This window comes from Hypanus sabinus, chromosome 10 (genome assembly GCF_030144855.1).
Source record: "Hypanus sabinus isolate sHypSab1 chromosome 10, sHypSab1.hap1, whole genome shotgun sequence".
NCBI lineage: Eukaryota > Metazoa > Chordata > Chondrichthyes > Myliobatiformes > Dasyatidae > Hypanus > Hypanus sabinus.
This window is the reverse complement of record NC_082715.1, coordinates 73,644,364-73,663,834: the sequence shown is the minus strand read 5'-3', so window position 1 is coordinate 73,663,834 and position 19,471 is coordinate 73,644,364. Positions and strand designations below refer to the sequence as shown.

The following is a 19,471-nucleotide window of genomic DNA, read 5'->3' as shown; positions in this document are numbered from 1 at the left end:
AAGATAAAATGCAATAGAATTTATGAAAAAACAATACATGCATTAGCCTCTTATAAGACCGTAAGATATAGAAGCAGAATTGGACCATTTTGCCCATCGAGTCTGCTTCACCATTTCATCATGGCTGATCCAATTTTCCCCTCAACTTCTGTCTTAAAAATACATAAATACTTGGTCTGCACAGCTGCCTGGGGCAGATTCTCCACTCTGGCTAAAGAAATTCTTCCTCATCTCCATTCTAAAAGGATACCCCTCTATTATGAGGCAGTGTCCTCTGGTCTTAGACATTACCACCATAGGAAATCAAGGCCATTCATCATTCGATAGATTTCAATGAGCTCAGCCCTCATTCTTCTGAATTTCAGTGAATATAGGCCCAGAGCCAACAAACGTTCTTCATATGAGATATGCCATTCATTTCTGAAATCATTTTCTTGAACCTCTCCAGTTTCAGCACACTCTTTCTAAGATGAGGGGCCCAAAACTGCTCTCTAAACTCCCAAGTGAGGCTTCACCAGTGCTTTATCAAGTCTTAAGATTACGTCTTTGCTTTTATATTCTAGTTCTTTTGAAATGACTGCTAACATTGCATTTGCCTGGCTTACCACAGACTCAGTCTGCAAATGTACCTTTAGAAACCCTGTTCAAGGACTCCCCAGTCCCTTTGCGGCTCAATTTTAAAATTTCGTCTCCTTTTAGAAAATTGCCAACTTTTAAGTTCTTCTATTGAAGTGCATAACCATAAACTTCCAGACAACCATTCCATCAGGCATTTCTTTGCCAATTATCCTAATCATATAACATATAACCATATAACAATTAAGGCATGGAAACAGGCCATCTCGGCCCTTCTAGTACGTTCTGAACACTTACTCTCACTCGAGAGGTCCTCTTGTAACCTCTCTACTTCCTCAAACTAACTTGCCCCTCCACCTATCTTCATATCGTCTACAAACTTTGCAACAAAACCATCAATTCCATCATCCAAATTATTGACATATAACGTTAAAAGAATCTGTCCCGACACAGCCCCCTGTGGAGCACCACTAGTCACCAGCAGCCAACCAGAAAAGGCTCCCTTTATTCCCTCTCTTCTGTCAATCAGCCACTGCTTTATCCATGCTGGAATCTTCCATGGGCTCTTAGCTTGTTAAGCAGCCTCATATCTGGCACATTGTCAAAGATCTTTTGAACATCCCAAGTACACAACATCAACCAATTCTCTTTTGTCTATCCTGCTTGTTATTTCTTCAAAGAATTTCAACGGATTTGTCCAATTTGGTTTCCCTTGAGGAAGCCATGCTGACTAATACCTATTTTATCTTGTGCCTCCTAGTATCCTGAGACTTAATCCTTAATAATCTACTCCAACATCTTCCTAACCAGTGAGGTCACATTAACTAGCCTATAGTTTCCTTTCTTGTGCTTCTTTCTTGAAGAGTGGAATGACACTTGCAATTTTCCAGAATCTACTGATGCTTCCATGCCCTCTTCAGCTACCTCCTTCAGAACCCTAGGGTGTACACCATCTGATCCAGGTAACATGTCTATCTCAAGACCTTTCACTTTCCCAAGAACCACTTCTCTAGTTATAGTAACTTGACACACGTTTATGACTCCTGGAACTTCAGCCATACTGCTAATATCTTCCACAGTGAAGAGTGATGCAAAATATTTAATCAGTTTGTCTGCCATTTTCTTGTCCCTCATTACTATTATTAACTAGCTTACTTCAGTATTCCTCAGTGACTTCTTAGTTGCCTTCTGTTGATTATTATTATTTTTTTTTTGGAATCTTTCCAATCCTCTAACTTCACACTAATTTTTGTTTCATTATATACCCTCTTTGGCTTTTATGTTGGCTAAGACTTCTCTTAGCCATGGGTGCAATCTTTCCTTTAGAATACTACTTCCTCTTTAGGATGTATATAGATCCTATGCCTTCTGAATTGCTTCCAGAAATTTCAGCCGTTGCTGCTCTGCCATCATCCTTGCCAGTGTTCTTTCCAGTCAATTATGGCCAACTCCTGTCTTGTGCCTTAGTAATTCCCTTTACTGCATTGTAATACTGATACATCTGACTTTGTACAGGAATGGAACCCAGTGTGATCTTTTGCTGCTGTAGCCCATCCACTTCAAAGTTTGACATCTGTATTCAGAGATGTTCTTCTGCACACCACTGCTGTAACATGTGAATATTTGAGTTACTGTAGCCTTCCTGATGCTTGAATCAGTTTGGCCATTGTCCTCTGGTCTCTCTCATTAACAATGTATTTTCACCTACCGAACTGCTGCCACTGGATGTTTTCTGGGGGGTTTTTTTGTAGCATTATCCTAAGGATTAGGTTCTGTTTAGAAAGATGTTGGATAATTTACCATTATTCTCCTGAGATTTCCACTAATTTTCATGCAGTTGGATCTGCTGCACATGTTAGCAAGAGACTATTGTTCATGAAGCTCTCAGGACATTAGTAGTTTCAGAGCTATTCAGACTATCCTGTGTGACACCAACAATTATTCTATGGTCAAAATCACTAGGATCATATTTCTTCCCCATTCTGGTGAATCTCTTGACCATGTCTGCATGATTTTATGCATTAAGTTGTTGCCAGTGAGTGGGCATAAGCAAAGACTGACAAACAGCCAATATGCAAAAATAAGACAAATTGTGCAAATAGAAAATGATACTGAGATCATGATTTGTAAAAAGTCTTTGAAAGTGAGTTTGTAGGTTGTAAAGTCAGTTCAAGGTAGTAGTGAATGAAGTTATCCATACTGATTCAGAAACCCGGTGGTTGAACAACTCATCCTTAGATGGGCAAGCATTAGGTTCTGTTTAGGCAGATGATGGATGAGTTACCGTTATTCACCTAAGATTTCCACCACTTTTCATTCCAATGGATTTGCTGCACATCTTGGTAAGAGGTAATGAAGTTTCCAGGTAGAATTCCTGCTGCAGTACTGAAGCCTTGTGATGCAGAGCCAATCATGCTTCAGACTAGACAGTTTCTGTATAATTACAACTTTGGTATCTTCCCAACTGTGGAAAATTGCCTCAGTGCTTCCTGTTTACACATAGCAGGGCAAGATTCCGTTGTCACGCCACGACAACATCGCTGTTAGCGCAACACTATTACAACTCAGGGTGTCAGTTCAATTCCGTCCTTCTCTAAGAAAGTTGTCTACACTCTGCAATCTACAAATGCCTGGACATTGTTAACCCTTGCCTTACTGTAACTTCCACACACATGATCAATGTGTCTGTATTCCCTACATTTTCATGTGCCTATCTGAAAGCTTGGATGCTACTGTCATTATCTCAGTTGTGAGGTGGACTACTCTTCACTCTTGGATTGCTTTCATTAGACGTGAATAATGTATTGGCTTGAATAAACTTAAAGCTTTATTTTAAATTGTCTTTTCCTGCTAGCTGGAAACCCAGTTGTTGATGGCTGTGCTTGTGCACAGAATGGCGTTGATTCGGATTCTGAGGAGTATACATTAATGAGCGTAGACACTATCATTAATGGCAAGGTAAGTGAAAATACTTGTCCATTTGCAAAAATGCTAAAAAGGATCAACTTTATTTGCCATTTACATATTAGGAATTTGCTGTGATATGTTAGGGCATGCAACAAAAAGTTCAACAACTATAAAGAGTAACATTGCATATATTTTTTAAAAAGTTAAGGGATTAAAGTTGGATTTGGAATAAAATGTGCATAATTACCTAAATACCAGCATGTACATACAATGTAATCAGCATTATAAAAAGTGGTTTAAAGTGTTTGCAGTGATGGGAGTAATAGATAATTCTGTCAGTAAGAAGGTTGTATAAGTCATTAAACACCTGTTCCAAACTTTATTTTTGATTCTTCCAAAATGATATAACTTGGTATTTCCCTCGCTTCCTCTTATGTACACAGCAATTCTGCTGTTGTGAGGTAAGAAGTGAATCCAGCTAAAAACTGATGATTCTTTTATTGTATGGCAGTTGAACAACATTCAAAAATCAGAAGTGAAAATTATGATGCATCAAGTAGCAGATTGAAGTCAGCATTGTTTCCTTTGGACAGGCTTTTGCTTGGAGTCCTTGGCTGCCTTTAAGAATTTTCTTTAAGCCGCAGCAGCATTTTTTTAGTGTGCAGTCAAATAAAATTCTTTTGAAAGCAGATTGTTAAAATTCTAAACATAAATTGTCATTATGTGAGATCAAGAACAGCAATAAACACAAAATGTTGGAACTCAGCAGATCAAGGAGCATCTATGCAGAGGAAAGGAATAAACAATTGATGTTTCAGGCCAAGAATATTTTTCAGGGTTGGCCTGAAATGTTGACTGGGCTCAAGCTCTCTCAATGGTTCTAGAGAAACAGTAAATTTAATTTCTGAAGCCTGTCTGTATTGAGAGATCACATGATCTTTACAGAGTGAAAGATCGTCTGAGATATTTTCTTCTGCTTTGCATTCTGCAAAACCCTAGAAATATTTAAGAAAAGGGCCAGATAGAAACCCTTAGATAGGCACATGGATGATAGAAAAATGGAGGGCTGTGCCCAGGTGGGAAATGGCTAACACAGGAAGTGGAGGATTAATTTTACGATGATTGGAGAAAGTAAAGGGGGATGTCAAAGCAATGGGTGTGAGGTCTGTCTTGCCAGGAGTGCCAGAAGAGGCAGATACATTAGGAGTATTGAAGAGATGCTTAGGTAGGCACATTGGATATAAAAATGGAGGGCTATATAGGAGGGAAGGGTTAGATTGATCTTTAAGTGGCTTAAAAGGACAGTACAACATCTTGGGCCAAAGTGCCTGCACTGTGTTGTGAGACAGAAGCAAGATTGTCATTCAGCCCATCTAGTCTGCCCTGCAATTCCATTATGGCTGGCTTATTACCCCACTCAACCCCCATTCTTCTGCCTTCTCATAACCTTTGACACCTGACTAATCAGAACCTATCAGCCTCCATTTTAAGTACACCAAGTGACTTGGCCTCCACAGCTGTCTGTGGCAATAAATTCCATAATCTTCTATGTTCAAATTTAATACAAAAGGTTCTGCTTGAAGCATGCAGTATTGTAGCAATTAGAGAAGGGGTTAAAAGCAGAAAGAATGTGACCTTGGCACTCAGTCCTTTAAAAAGTCTTTGTTTTAGTTAAGGAGAGAAGCAAAATTATTGCGGAATGACCATGCTGTGGCAGTAAGGGGTACACATGGTGGGACTACTGGTATTTATAGAATTGTAACTGATTCTGGATTGCAGGTGATATTTGAATCTCATGACAGCTATGCCATATAGAAAAGAAGCACGCAGTAGGTTCAACAGATTGATAAGTACAATGGCTCAAAACGTAGAAACAACAAATTTCTAAAATGTACAAAATGTTGGAGGAACTCGGCAGGTCAGGCAGCATCTACGGAAAAGAATAAACAGTTGCTGTTTTGAGGAGAGATCCTTCTTTAGGATCTGGTGAAGCTCTTGGCTCAAAGCATCAACTGTTAATTCCTTTCCGTTGTTACTGCTTGACCTGCTGAGATCCTTCAATATTTTGTGTGCGCTACTCCGGTGTTCCAAAAATGACATGTTCTCTCATTTGCTCTAATAGTTTTATAAGTGCTGGCTAGAAGTAGTAACTTCTGAAAGCAATTTGTAAATGGTGAGCATGTGGTAAAGGCTTTAAAATGAACCAACTTCAGAGGTTAAATCGGTTAAACCGAGCTTAACGCTAAAAAAGTTGAGATATTTCCAAGGGCACTTAGTTACAGAAGTGGGACTTCCACTCTTTAGTTATTTAATTATGCTTGGAAGAAAAGATGAGTGTAAAGTTAAAGGTAGTAACTAGCACCTTTAGCAACCTAGAGGAAATGGAATGCAACCAATTGCACTGAAATTGTAAAGCATCGAAGAAGGGATATCCAAACTAACATACTCTTACTGAGCACTTCGACTCTTCCAGCAACTCTGAAACATCTTGACAGCAAGGATGCATGCATCAAGATGCTCTTTGTCAACTGCAGCTCAGCATTCAATATAATCATCTCCACAAAACCAATCAATAAGCTTCCAGACCTTAGCCTCAATACCTTCTTGGTGCAATTGGGTCCTCAATTCCTCATTTGCAGATCTCATTCAGTTTGGATAGACCATAGCTCCACAATCTCCATCAGCACAGGTGCATCACAGGGCTGTGTGCTTAGCCCCCTGCTGTGCTCGCTTTACACTTATGACTGTGTAGCTAAGTACAGTTCCAGTGCCATACTTAAGTTTGCTGATGACGCCACTGTTGTAGGCTGAATCAAATGTGATGAATCAGTATTTAGATGGAGATTGAAAAGCTGGCTGAGTTATGCCATAACAATCTCTTACTCAACATCAGCAAAATAAGGAACTGATTACTGACTTCAAGAGGAAGAAACCAAAGGTCTATGAGGCAGTGCTCATTGGAGGATCAGAGGTGGAAAGGGTTAGCGACTCTGAATTCCTTGATGTTATCATTTTAGAGGATCTGTCCTGGGCTCAGCGGGTAAGTGCAATTACAAAGAAAGCTTGGCAGTGTCTCTACTTCCTTAGGAATGTGCGAAGATTTGGCATAACACCTGAAACCTTAAACTTCTATAAATATGTAGTGGAGAATATATTGACAGGCTGCATCACAGCCTGTTATGGAAACAGCAATGCCCTTGAACAGGTAATCCTACAGAAGTAGTAGATACAGCCCAGTCCATCATGGGTATAGCCCTCTACACCTTTGAGCACATCTACACACGTGTTGTTGCAGGAAAGCAGCATCCGTCATCAGGGACCACCCCCCACCCCCCAAACCAACCAGGCCATGCTCTCTTTTCAGGAAGATCAGGAAGGTACAGGAGCCTCAGGCCTTGAACCAAAGGGGATAACTTAACTTCAGTTGCCCCATCGTTGAAATATTCCCACAACCTGTGGACTCACTTTCAAAGACTCTTCATCTTGTGTTTGCAATATTTATTAGTTATTTATTATTATTTATTTGCAGTTTGTTGTCTTTTGCATACTGATTGAACGACCAAGTTGGTGTGATCTTTAATTGATTTCCATAATGTTTATTCTTTTATGGAGTATGCCCACAAGAAAATGAATCTCAGGGTTGTAAATGGTGACATATGAACTTCGATATTAAATTTTGAATTTATTTTTGAACTTTAGAATTGTGTGGGAGGCAAACATTGTCAATGTTTGTCTGAGATTTGAGAGCCTTCTTGCTATACTTATGAGAGTTGTATCAACATATTAGGAAATGCGTACGGTATTACAGATTGGAACAGGAAGTTGCAAGAGTGTATTGTGAGTGGATAATGCTATGGCAATGTACTCATTGTGGAGAATAATGTGGTATTCTTTGATTTTAAAATGTAGATTGACTGTGTTCCCTAAATGGATGGAAGGTTTATAGAGGCCAAGTAATTTGGGTTTCCAAATATTAACTCTTTTTTTTAAAACAGTGTAGAAAAATGATTATTGATCCACATGGGATGGTTTTTAATCAAAGGACCTGGAGTACAAATAGAGGCATTAGATGGAGTACAAATAGAGCCTTGTTCATATGCCAACCAGACTAGAGCATTCAGTTTTGGATGTGTATCTTGGGAAAGATATCCTACCTCTGACAAACAATGGGATGAATTTGCTTCAGTTTTAAATTTCACGGAGCTATTGAATGGCCTGGGTTTGAATTACTTTCATTGTAGGAGACTGAATTTGAGGTTAAGTACAGATAGTATGAAAAATAGAAATTGATCATTTTAATGAAATAACATTCTTTCACATGGTAATAGAACTGTTGAAATTCCTTAATCAATTGTTGACAGGCTTTACTGTAGATGTAGGACAGGCTTACTATGGATTTAAGCAAAGGCAGGGAAATGGAGTATTGTAAAGCACCAAGATTCTTGCTCTCTTGCTCAATGACCTATTCAGGCTAGCAGGATCATTTCTGGTAGGTGCATTCATTGTTTAGTGCAGAAAACATTAATTTAAATGGATAATTATTTTGTTTAATTTAAAAGATATATTTATTTTTGTATACAAGTTCATCCTGTGTTCAGTGTACTGTATAGGTCACTCAGAATTAGGCTGTTTTCTCATCACAACTAGTAAAAATGTTAGTGAATTAATATTACAAAGTACTCGAGTATCGCATGATCTCTTGCTAGATGTTTATTTGTATGCAAGACCAAACCTTTTGCCAGAATATGTTCACTTTCACTGGTTTCTACCTCCTGTTCTGCTCTGTATTGCAGGAAGGAGTTTTCCCAGGTTTGATTCCAATTATAAACTGTTACCTTGAGAACATGGAGGTAGATGTTGATACGCGGTGTAGCATTTTAAACTACCTCAAGCTGATCCGAAAGAGAGCTTCAGGTAAGCTTCTAACTTTATATTAAATTGATGTATCAACCTTGAATTGAGTCCTTTTGCTTTTACCTGGGGAAATTCTGTGCTTGGTAACAAAATTTCCAAAGTATTCTGCTTTTGGGAATTGTATAATCAATCTATAATTAGCACAAAACAAGTGGATAAAACACTTAACTGCAGAATAAAGGCAATTATAATCTTAAAAACTTAACATCCTTTGCTAAACACAGCTGAGAGCAGACTACATTGGAACCACATCAGAATCGGGTTTATTATCACATGTCATGATATTTGCTGTTTTGTGGCAGCAGTACAATGCAATATGCAATTTTTACTGTCAGTTACAATAATCAAAATATAAGTAGTGCAAACAGAGTTAAAATACTGAGGTGGTATTCGTGGGTTCATGGACTATTCTGAAATCTTATGAGAAGTGAAGAAGCTGTTTCTAAGACATTGAATGTGTATCTTCAGGCTTCTGTACCTCCTCACTGATGGTAATAATAAGAACAGGGCATGAACTAGGTGTCGAAGGTCCTTCATGTTGGACGCTGCCTGTTTGAGGCATCATCTTTTGAAGATATGTGCTATGCTGGGGAGGCTAATGCCCATGATGGATCAGGCTGAGCTTACAACTTTGCAGCTTTTTCCAATCCTAGTAGATGGTTTAGCCTGAATTGTCAAGGCTGCCACACTCCTGACACGTTCTTAGTGCAGTGAAGTTGTACCCAAAATTGCCCTATTTTCCATCAAAACCAGTATCCATCTTGGCTGGAGATGCCTGGTAGAGAGGCAAACCTCTTCAGCTGTACATTTTTTCTTATCTCTGCTGCTGAGGCCAAATGTCCTAGGACATTGGGTGGAGAAAGGACAAAAATCATTGTAGTGTGTAAGTCATTCATGGTTTACTCATGAGAGTATAAACCATCTGCTGCTTTGCTTCTCACAGACAAATACAGCAAAGAAACCAAGTCCTTCAACTGAACTCATCCACTTAACCATGGTGCCCATCATGTTAATCCCACATCCCTCTAAACCCCCTTCTATCCATGTACTTGAGCAAATATCTTTTAACTGTTGTTATTGTACCTGAATCAATTTCTCTGGCAGCTTATTTCATAAGCCCACCTGCTTCTGCGTAAAGAAGTTGCCCCTTGGGTCCCCTTTTTAAAAATATTTCACATCTCACTTCTTGAACCTATGCCCTCTAATTTTTAGTTCCTCTTTACTGGGTAAGAGAATCTGTATTCACCCAATTGATGCCTCTGATCATTTTGTACACCTCTATAAATTAACCCCTCAGTCTCCTGTGATCCTAGGAATAAACTCCTAACCTGTTCAACTCAGTCACCCAAGTACTGGCTGCAGTCTTGTAATTTTTTTCTGCACTCTTTCCAGTTTAATGAGTCTCTCCTATGACAGGATAACCAAACTTTTACGCAATACTCTAAGTGCAGCCACACCAGCATGTTCTTGACCATTTTTTTTTCATAAATTTGACTCAAAATAATCTAGTATGTAAGTTCATTGGGGGGGGAGGGACAACACATAATTTTAAAAGCTTTCACTCTTCTTTAATTGTTACAGGAGAACTGATGACTGCAGCATGTTGGTTAAGGAACTTTGTTGCTCATCATCCTGACTACAAGCAAGACTGTATTGTGACTGATAAAATCAACTATGACCTAATTATGAAATGTGACCAAATTGCAAAGGGTTTGCATGACTGTCCAAAGCTGCTTGGAGAAGTGGTCAGTAAACCGAAACATTCGGATAGCAAGCACAGCACTGTTTAATATCATGGTGTTGTCTACTTTTGTTAATGGTACAGATTTTTGTAGGGCGCTGAGACCAAGAATGTCAGCAAACTAATAAGCAGGGCCAACCATATAAATTAAGTCTTTATTGATTGTTTAATCAGTGCAGATTTCTGCATTACATTTGGTAGGTAACATCAAAGCAATATGTACATACCGTTTTTTAGATAAGTGTATTTTAATATCACTAACATGGGTTGTTGCACAAATTCTGCTGTAGATACAAATGGAGAATTGTACTTTATATATAATTTTCTTATCACCAATTCCATTGCTCTTGACTGTAAATATCCCAAATTAAGCTGTTGGATCATGTCTGAACAAATAATGAAACTTGTAAGATGTTTATATTGAATGTTTTAACTAAAAGAAATCCACTAACTTAAATGTTCCTGTAGCCATATTGTGTGAAATATTCACCAAAAATGCAATGGTTTGTAAACTAGTTTAATGGACGGGCCTTGGCAAAGGATAGATGAAATATCTTGTTTTTGATTGCATTGTTTTAGGGAGGAATTTCAGTGAGAAAAATAAAGCCAATCAAGGAGATGGAATTGTAAGCTTCATCTTAATAAATTTACTGTGGGTGTGGAAGTTGGAATAGCTGCTGTACTGACATAACTTCCTTCCATGGAAATTAATTTTTGCTAGTTGAGTGTTTTTCCATGTTGATTATTTGCTCTCCAGGACGAATGCTCAGTTATCTGCTAAATATAGTCTCCTTGCTGTTATCCATCAAGTAAATTGCTTTGAAAGGAATTTGGAATACATTAAATTATGTCCAACAGCATCACCCCCCCCCCCCCCCCAACAATACTGTATTGGCTTAATAGATCGCAGTTTAGTCTTGAGATCTAAAATGCCATGGGGGTGCCACAGTAGAATAGTAATTAGTGCGCGCTATTACAGTTCCACAGTTCGGAGTTCAATACCCAGCACCGTCTCTAAGGAGTTTCTACGTTCTCTCCATGACTGCATGGTTTTCAATGTCTGAAGTAAATTAACTATCAAATTACATATGTCACCATATACAATCATGAGATCCATCTTCTTGCAGGCATTCACAGTTAATACAAGAAACACACTAGAATCGAGGAAAAATACCCCTAACGGGATGGACAAATAATCAAAAGATAACAAACTGTGGAAATATGAAAGAAAGGAGGGAAAAAATAATAAATGACTGGGAACTAAATATATAGAGCATGAGTCCTTGACAGAGTCCATAGGCTGTGGGAACAGTTCAATGATGGGGTGAGTTATTCCTTCTGGTTCAAGAGCCTGATGGTTGAAAGGTAATAAGTTTCTGAATCTGGTGTTGTGGGTCCTGGGTCTCCTGTACTGCACCCAACTGGATGGCAGTACTGAGAAGAGAGCGTGGAGAAGATAGACCAATGCGATAGTGGTCATTATAAATTGTACCATAATTAGGGTATTGTTAAATAGGTGGGTTGCTGGACCAGAAGGGCCTGTTCTGTACTGTATATCTAAATTAAAAAAAAATAAAATCTACCAGGCACGAATCAATGATTATCATACATGTTATCGGCTCTTGTGCATAGAGTTATTGAATAAATTTTGTTTCTTAAAGTTCTTATATTGCAGTCCATTTTTCTGGTTATATTTTCAGAAATCCTTGTTCAACCGAACTTTCCTCTAAAGCAGTATGCTGGTAATCTCAAAAGAGTATCATGATGTCTATTATTAGGTGTGTGCGGTGCTACTGTTAGAGGATGAATCTGTAGTTCATTGAACTTCCATCATGTAACTTTTGGGGAACAGTTTATGTTGGGATTCCCACACAGCTGCTTTCCTTATCACTTGCTATTTTCAAATTTTCTCATCCACTTGATAACATACACTGATGTTTTTGGTTTAAAGGATTAAAGATTAGCTTTATTTGTCAGATGGACATTGAAAATACAATGAAATGTCGTGTTTGCATCAATGACCAACACTGTCTGAGGATGTGTCTGCAAGTATCACAATGCTTCTGGCATCAACATAGCATGGCTATGACTAAACTGAACATGAGAGGAAACTGGGGCACCTGGTGGAGAACAGTGCAGTCACGGGAAGTATGTACAAAGACCTTCAAGGCAGTGGCAGGAATTGAACATTTTGAGACAGGTTTCTGGGTTTGTGAGGAACTAATCAAAGAGACCAAGGTGCTGTAGCTCATCCTGTAATTGGTAGACTATGCAGTCAGTCCACCATAAAGGGTGTCGAAGTTTAAATTGATGTGAAGAATGCCAGTCAAGTGGTCTATTTCAAAATTAAAAAAGTTTATTTTCAAAGTGGATTTATCACCATTTACAGGTGAAGAGCTTACAAATCCCAGTCTCTATAAAAGAGAGGTACCGCCTAGCGAAGAGGTTATCGTTGCTGAGTAGTCTTGAGTCAGAGTAGTGAGGCTTTGGCTCAACAAGGCTTTGGTGAGAACAGATGAAGGCAAGGTAAGTAGGTGAGTTCGTTTTTTTTATTTAATTCTTGAGAGAGTCGGGGGTATATCTAGAGCCAGTGTTCTGTACTGGGTGTCAGATGTGGGATTTTAGGTGACTTTTATCCTCTCCAAAGGTCATATCTGCACCCAGTGCATCGAGAGACAACTCCTTAGAGCCTGTTAAGGAACTGGAGATGCAGTTCGATGACCTCGGTTTCTTGGGAAAATTGAAGCAGGGATAAATGAGCTGCAGGGGAGGTAGTCACCCAAGGCTACAGGAGACAGAAAAATGAGTGACTATCAGCAGAGGGGGGAGAACGCCAGATAGTGGAGAGCACCCCTGAGGCAGTCCCCCTCAATAATAAGTACTCCATTTTTAATACTGTTAGGGTGCATGACCTACCTGGAGGAAGCAACAGCGGCCGTGCCTCTGGCGCTGAATCTGCCTCTGAAGCTCAGAAGGGTAGGGAACTGAAGAGGATGGCAGCAAAAATACAGGACACGATAGTTAGAGGGATAGATAGGTGATTCTATGGATGCAAAAAGGAAACACAGATGGTAGTTTGCCTCATAGCTTCCAGGATTTGCAGTGCTTCTGAATGCATCCACAATATGAAAAGTGAAAATAAGCAGCCACAGGATGTGGCACATATTGGTACCAATGACCTAGGCAGAAAAAGGGAAGAGGTCCTGAGAAAAGAGTTGGGAAGGAATATGAGAAGCAGGACCTCAATGGTAGGAATCTCGGGCTTTCTGCCTGTCCAAACAGGTTTACTAGAGCTGTTGAAAGTGGTTTAAACTAATATGGCGAGGGATGGGAAGCAGTATGGTAGAGCTGAGGATGAGCCAGCAGGTCTATAAGTAGATGATGGGTGTAACATGAATGTAAGGAAGGACAAGCTGATGATTGGGTACTGATACAGACATTGAGATTGGTCAGTATGATATTGTGGGCATCACTGAGTTGTGGCTGAAAAAAGGCCATAATTGGTAGTTTAAACATAAAAGGATGTACTATGTATTGAAAGGACAGACAAGAAGACATAGGTGGTGGTGTGTTTTGTTGGTAAGAGATGACATAACATATTTAGAAAGAGGTGACAGGGACAGAGAATGTTGGATCTTTGTGGCTGGAGTTAAGAAACTGCAAAGGTAGAAAAACCATTATGGGAATCATATATAGACCTCAAAATAGTAGCCAAGATGTGGGGTTGAGATTGGAAAGGGAACTGGAAAAGGCATGTAACAAAGGGAATGACAGAATTGTAATGGAGGACTTCAATATGCAAGGGGATTGGGAAAATCTGGTTGGTGTCAGATTGCAAGAGATGACATTTGGTGAATGTCTGAGATTGCTTTTCTGTGCTTGTGCCTATTTGGGGAAAGGTTATCTTAGATTGGGTGTTGTGCAATTAACCAAATTTTATTGGGGAGCTTTCTGTAAAGGAACCCTGAAGAACCAGTAGGCATAATATGATTGAATTAGTACTGCAATTTGAGAGGGAGAACATAAGTCACATGTATCAGTATTGCAAAAGAATAAAGGGAATTAAGGAGGCATGAGAGAGGAGCTTGCCCAGGTGAATTGGAGGACGATACTGGTGGGGATGACAGCAGAGCAGAGCTGGCTGATGTTTCTGGGAATAGTTCACAAGGCTCAGGATAGATATGTCCCACAGAATTAGTTGTTCTCAAATGACGGGTAGGCAATTCTGGCTGACAAGTTAAGTTGAGGATTGAATTAAACAGCCAAGGAAAGGGCCTTTTAGGCAGCAAAAGTGAGTGGGAAGTTGGATGATTGAGAAGGATTTTAAAATCCAACAAAATGGAACTAAATCAGCTATAAGAAGGGAAAGAATGAAATACGAAGGCAAACGAGCCAATAATACAAAGCAGGATACCGGAAGGATTTTTCTATTACATAAAGAGTAAAAGGTAGGTGAGAGTTGATATTTGGACCACTGGAAAATTATGTAGTTTGCATCAGAATTCACTGTAGAAGATACTAGAAGTGTGGATATCAAGGATCAGGAGTGTGCAATTGCTATTACAAAGGAAAAAGTGCCAGGCAAACTCAAATCTGTAAAGTGATTAACTGACCTGGACCAGATGTATTACATCCCAGAGTCATGAGAGGTTGCTGAAGAGACAAAGGGTGCATTGGTCATGATCCTACAAGAATCACTTGATTCTGCCATGGTTCTGGAGGTCTGGGCGATTGCAAACGGCCCTCCACTCCATAAGAAAGGAGGAAGGCAAAAGAAAGGAACTTATAGGCCATTTAGCTGAAGCTCTGTGGTTTGGAAAGTGTCGGAGTCTATTATGAAGGATGAGCCTTCAAGGTACTTGGAAACAAATGATAAATTAAGTCAAAGTCGGTGTGGTTTTTACAAAGTTTGTATAAAGGGAAATCTTGCCTGACAAATCTTTCAGTTTTTCAAGGAAGTAACACACAGGGTGGCCAAAGGAGAAGCAGTGGTTGTCTTTTACTTGGATTTTCAGAAGGCATTTGATAAGGTGCTTAACAAGATAAAATCCTCTGGAGTTACAGGAAAGTTACTGGTATGGCTGACAGGCAGAAGGCAGTGAGTGGGAATAAAAGGGGTCTTTTCTAGTTGGCTGCCAGTGACTAGTGTTGCTCCTCAGTGGTTAGTATTGGGACTCCTAATTTTCACATTGTTTGTCATTGATTTGGATAATAGAATTGATGGCTTTGTGGCAAAGTTTGTGGATGATACAAACGGGTAGAAGGGTAGGTAGTGCTGAGGAAGCAATGTGATTGCAGCAGGACTCAGACAAATTGGAAGAATGGGCACAAAAGTGACAGATGGAATACAGTGTTGGGAAATGTCTAATAATGCATTTTGATAAAAGGAACAAAGGTACATGCTATTATTTAAATAGAGAGAAAATTCAAACAACAGAGGTGCAAAGGGACTTGCAAGAATTCCAGAAGGTTAATTTATAGGTTAAGTCTGATGAAGAAGGTAAATGTAATGTTGGCATTTATTTAAAGGGGAATACAATAAAAAAGGAGATAATCCTGAGGCTTTATAAGATGCTTGTTTGGCTACACTTGGAATATTGTCAACAGTTTTGGGCCCCAAATCTCAAAAAGGATGTGTTGTCTTTGGAGAGAATCCTGAGGATGATTCCAGGAATGGCGGGGTTGCATACAAGGAACATTCAGCAACTTTTGGCCTGTACTCCCTGGAATTTAAAAGAATGCAGGGGGATCTCATTGAAACTTACAGAATGCCTAAAGGACTAGATAGCGTGGATTTGAAGGGGATGTTTCCTGTGGTGGGGTATCCAGAACTAGAGGGCACAGCCTCAAAACTGAAGGGCGACCTTTTAGAATGGAGGTAAGGAGGAATTTTTATTAGCAAAAGAGTAGTGAATCTGTGGAATGCTCTGCCACAGACTGCTATGGAAGCTAAGTCCATGGTTATATTTAAGGCAGAAGTTGATTGTTTCCTGATTGGTCAGGGCATCAAAGTTTATGGTGAAAAGGCAGGTGTATGGGGTTGACTAGTATCTGGATCAGCTGTGATGGCATGGTGGAGCAGACTCAATGGACTGCATGACCCAATTCTGCTCCTATGTTTTATGGTTTTGTACTACCCTGATACTCATCTTTTTGTGGGTATTCATAGTAAATGGAGAGGAACAACAGAATCAATGAAAGAAATGCACACAACGGCAGCATGTATCCCTAGCATCAGCTTGGATAGGTTTTCAATTGGTCTTGTGAATAGTATGAAGCGCACTTTGGAACTACACTCAAGCAAGTCAAGAGCACAAAGTGTTACAGGGTTAAGCCACCATCTTCCAGGCACAGTGACCATGTTTAATCCTGAATTCTGCTGCTATTCAACTTTGTCCATGTTCCCTATTATTGTGTGTTTCCCTGGGTGCACCAGTTCCATCTGATTCCCACAGATGTGTATGTTGGATCTCTCAATGTGAGGGTGAATATCAGAAACTGAGGGCAAGTTAATTGAAATGTGGAAATAATAAACTGAATGAGGAAAGGATGAATGTTTTAACTTTTTTAAAGGTTCTTGATGGTCAACGTGGACTTAATTGCCAAAGTGACCAAAGTGTTTATTTCTATGTTGTGTTTCTCTATAACACTGAGAATATAATTAAACTTCGGAATTTGGAGTGTAGATGACAGTAAGGCTTTGAAGAGTAGCTGAGTCATTTTCTGCAGGGTTCAGATTTATTTATCACTTCTACATCGAAACATACAGAGAAATCCGTTTGCGTCAACAACCAACACAATCAAAGATGTGATGAGGGCAGCCTGCAAGTGTCGCCACACATTCTGGTGCCAACATAGCCCATCCACAATACTCAGTAGAACATCAACTCAGCACTAGACACAGGCCAACACGAATAGCAACATCAGCAACCGAATTACACAAGACACCAAAAAAAAGTGATGGGACGGTAGGAACGTAGGCAGGAGCAAAGTAATAGGTACGATGGGACTAACACCTGTAAGTGTGCATTCCAATGCCAGGAGTGTTATGGTAAAGGTAATGAGTATGGGTCAGGGCATGGACTATGTCTCAATTATTGGTTGAGAGATGCTTTAGAAAAGATGGGGTGATTTGCACCACTAATCAGGGACAGTATCACAGCTGCACTCAGAGGGGACAAAATAGAAGGCTCATCCACTGAATCTATACATGTATAACTTGAAAACAGGAAGAGTGCAATCAAAGATGAGTTTGTAATACAGCCCCGCAATGGCCACGGGACATCGCGGACCAGATATGTAACAAGGTTAAGGAAATCTGTAAAAACAATAGGGTTGTTGTCATGGAGGACTTCAACTTCCCTAATACCAATCAACCTCGGGGCTGTGCAAAAAGAGCTACGTTTTAATCAGAAGCCGATCGAGATTTAGAAAGCAGAGCTTCGCGACAATTTTCTCTTAGATGGACAAACAATGTCAGTGCTGTGCGTAAAGAGAGCTACCTTTTAATCAGGGGGCTAACGAGATTTAACAGGAGAGTTTCGCGTACATTTCTCTGAGTTCAGGAGCGACCAATCAGCAAGAGGCAGTGCGTAAAAAAGAGCTACCTTTCAATCAGGTGCGCTTCATGAATTCATAAGCAGAGTTTCACGGCAGTTCCCTCAGTTTGACTATCGACTTCAAACTGTGTAAAAGAGCTACCTTTTAACCAGGAGGTTGCTGGCAGATCATCAACTCGGTGAAAGACGCTCTTTGGTCGGCCCGAAACTTGATGGTCTGCCAGCACACGGAGATGTCCGTGGGGGAATGCTGCCGACTGGCACGTTCTCGGCTGCAGGACTACGTGCTGAGGGACGCACTCAAACTCGGTGCAGCCACCGCAAGCGCCCGGTGGGGAAGGACCACAGTCTAGGGTTCTTCTCCCGCGGGAGGTGGGGGGGGGGGGGTGTATACCCCTCAACAAGGGAATGTAAATATGGAGTACGAGTGCCACGTAGGTGGCGAAAAGTGTGAAAATGTAGAGACCGTAATGGAAACAGTTGTAAAGGATTGAGAGTCATTGTATGGTTTATTGTACAATTATTTCTGAATAAAGTATATTTTGTTTAAAAAGCCTTTTAATCAGGAGGGCGATCGAGATTTAGAAAGCAGTGTTTATCGGCAGTTTTCTCTCAACTGAACAATATACATCATGGATGAGTGTAAAAAGAACTACCTTTTAATCAGGGGGTTATTGAGGCAATAATTTCGTGGCAGATTGTCTCAGTTGAGGAACGACCAAGCAAGAAGATGGAGTGTGTTAAAAAAAAAGCTACCTTTCTGTCAGATTAGCGTTCAAGAATTTTTCAGCAGCGATTCGAGGCAATATTCTCTCAGTTCGACACTATACCTCAGGGCTAAGGGTTAAAAGAGCTTTCAGTCAGGTTCGCATTCAAGATTTTAAAATCAAAGCTTCACGGCAATCTTCTGTAAGCTGGACAATAAACATCACAGATGAGTCCAAAAAGAGCTAACTTTTAATCAGGAGGCTGTCGAGATTTTAAAGGCAAAAATTTCGCGGCAGTTCGTCATCAGTTGAGCGACCAATCAGCAAGAGGCAGTGCTTTTAAAAAAAGCTGTCTTTCACTCAGATTCCCGTTCAAGACTTTTTCAGCAGCGCTTCGAGGCAATTTTCTCTCATTTCGAAAATAAACATCAGGGCTGAGTGTAAAAAGAGCTATCTTTCAGTCAGGTTCGCATTCAAGATTTTTAAAACGGAACTTAGCTGAACCTCTAGGCTGGACAATAAACATCCGGGTTAAATGTAAAAAGAACTACCCTTTTAATTTGGAGACCGATTGAGATTTAGAAAACAGCGGCGTTCGCTGCAGTTTTCTCTCAGATGGACAATAAATATTAAGGATTAATGTAAAAAGAGCTAAATTAATCAGGAGGGTTGTCGAGATTTTAAAAGGCAAATTTTTCGCAGAAGTTTGTCAGAGTTGAACGACCAATCAGCAGGAGGCAGTGCGAAAAAAAAAGCTTCTTTTCTGTCCCGTTCGCTTTCATTCTCTCAGTTCGACAATAAACATCAGAGCTCAGTGTAAAAAGAGCTATCTCTCAGTCAGGTTCACGTTCAAGAACTTAAAAACAGAAATTCGCTGCAAACTTCTCTTATCTATACAATAAACATCCGGGCTAATTGTAAAAAGAGCGATCCTTTTAATTTGGAGGGCGATCGAGATTTAGAAAACAGGTTCGTTCGCTGCAGTTTTCTCTCAGCTGGACAATGAATAACAGGGATGAGAGTAAAAAGAGCTAACCTTTAATCAGGAGGACTGTCGAGATTTTAAA

At 39.9% G+C, this 19,471-nt stretch overlaps 1 protein-coding gene and 1 long non-coding RNA gene across 4 annotated transcripts in view; one reads left to right on the top strand and one right to left on the bottom strand.

The window, feature by feature from the left end:
- Positions 1-11,805, top strand: part of gclc (glutamate-cysteine ligase, catalytic subunit) — a 70,485-nt gene extending 58,680 nt beyond the window's left edge. For all 3 annotated transcript variants that reach the window (XM_059982068.1, XM_059982069.1, XM_059982067.1), the window contains exons 15-17: positions 3,431-3,534; positions 8,277-8,397; positions 9,979-11,805. In XM_059982068.1, the coding sequence (XP_059838051.1) occupies positions 3,431-3,534; positions 8,277-8,397; positions 9,979-10,187 (434 nt within the window). In that variant the 3' untranslated portion in view covers positions 10,188-11,805. The remainder of the gene's footprint in view (positions 1-3,430; positions 3,535-8,276; positions 8,398-9,978) is intronic.
- Positions 1-18,025, bottom strand: part of LOC132400754 (uncharacterized) — a 51,356-nt gene extending 33,331 nt beyond the window's left edge. Inside the window, exon 1 of the long non-coding RNA XR_009514356.1 lies at positions 17,746-18,025. This is a non-coding gene — a long non-coding RNA (uncharacterized LOC132400754). The remainder of the gene's footprint in view (positions 1-17,745) is intronic.
- Between the last annotated feature and the right edge of the window lie 1,446 nt (positions 18,026-19,471).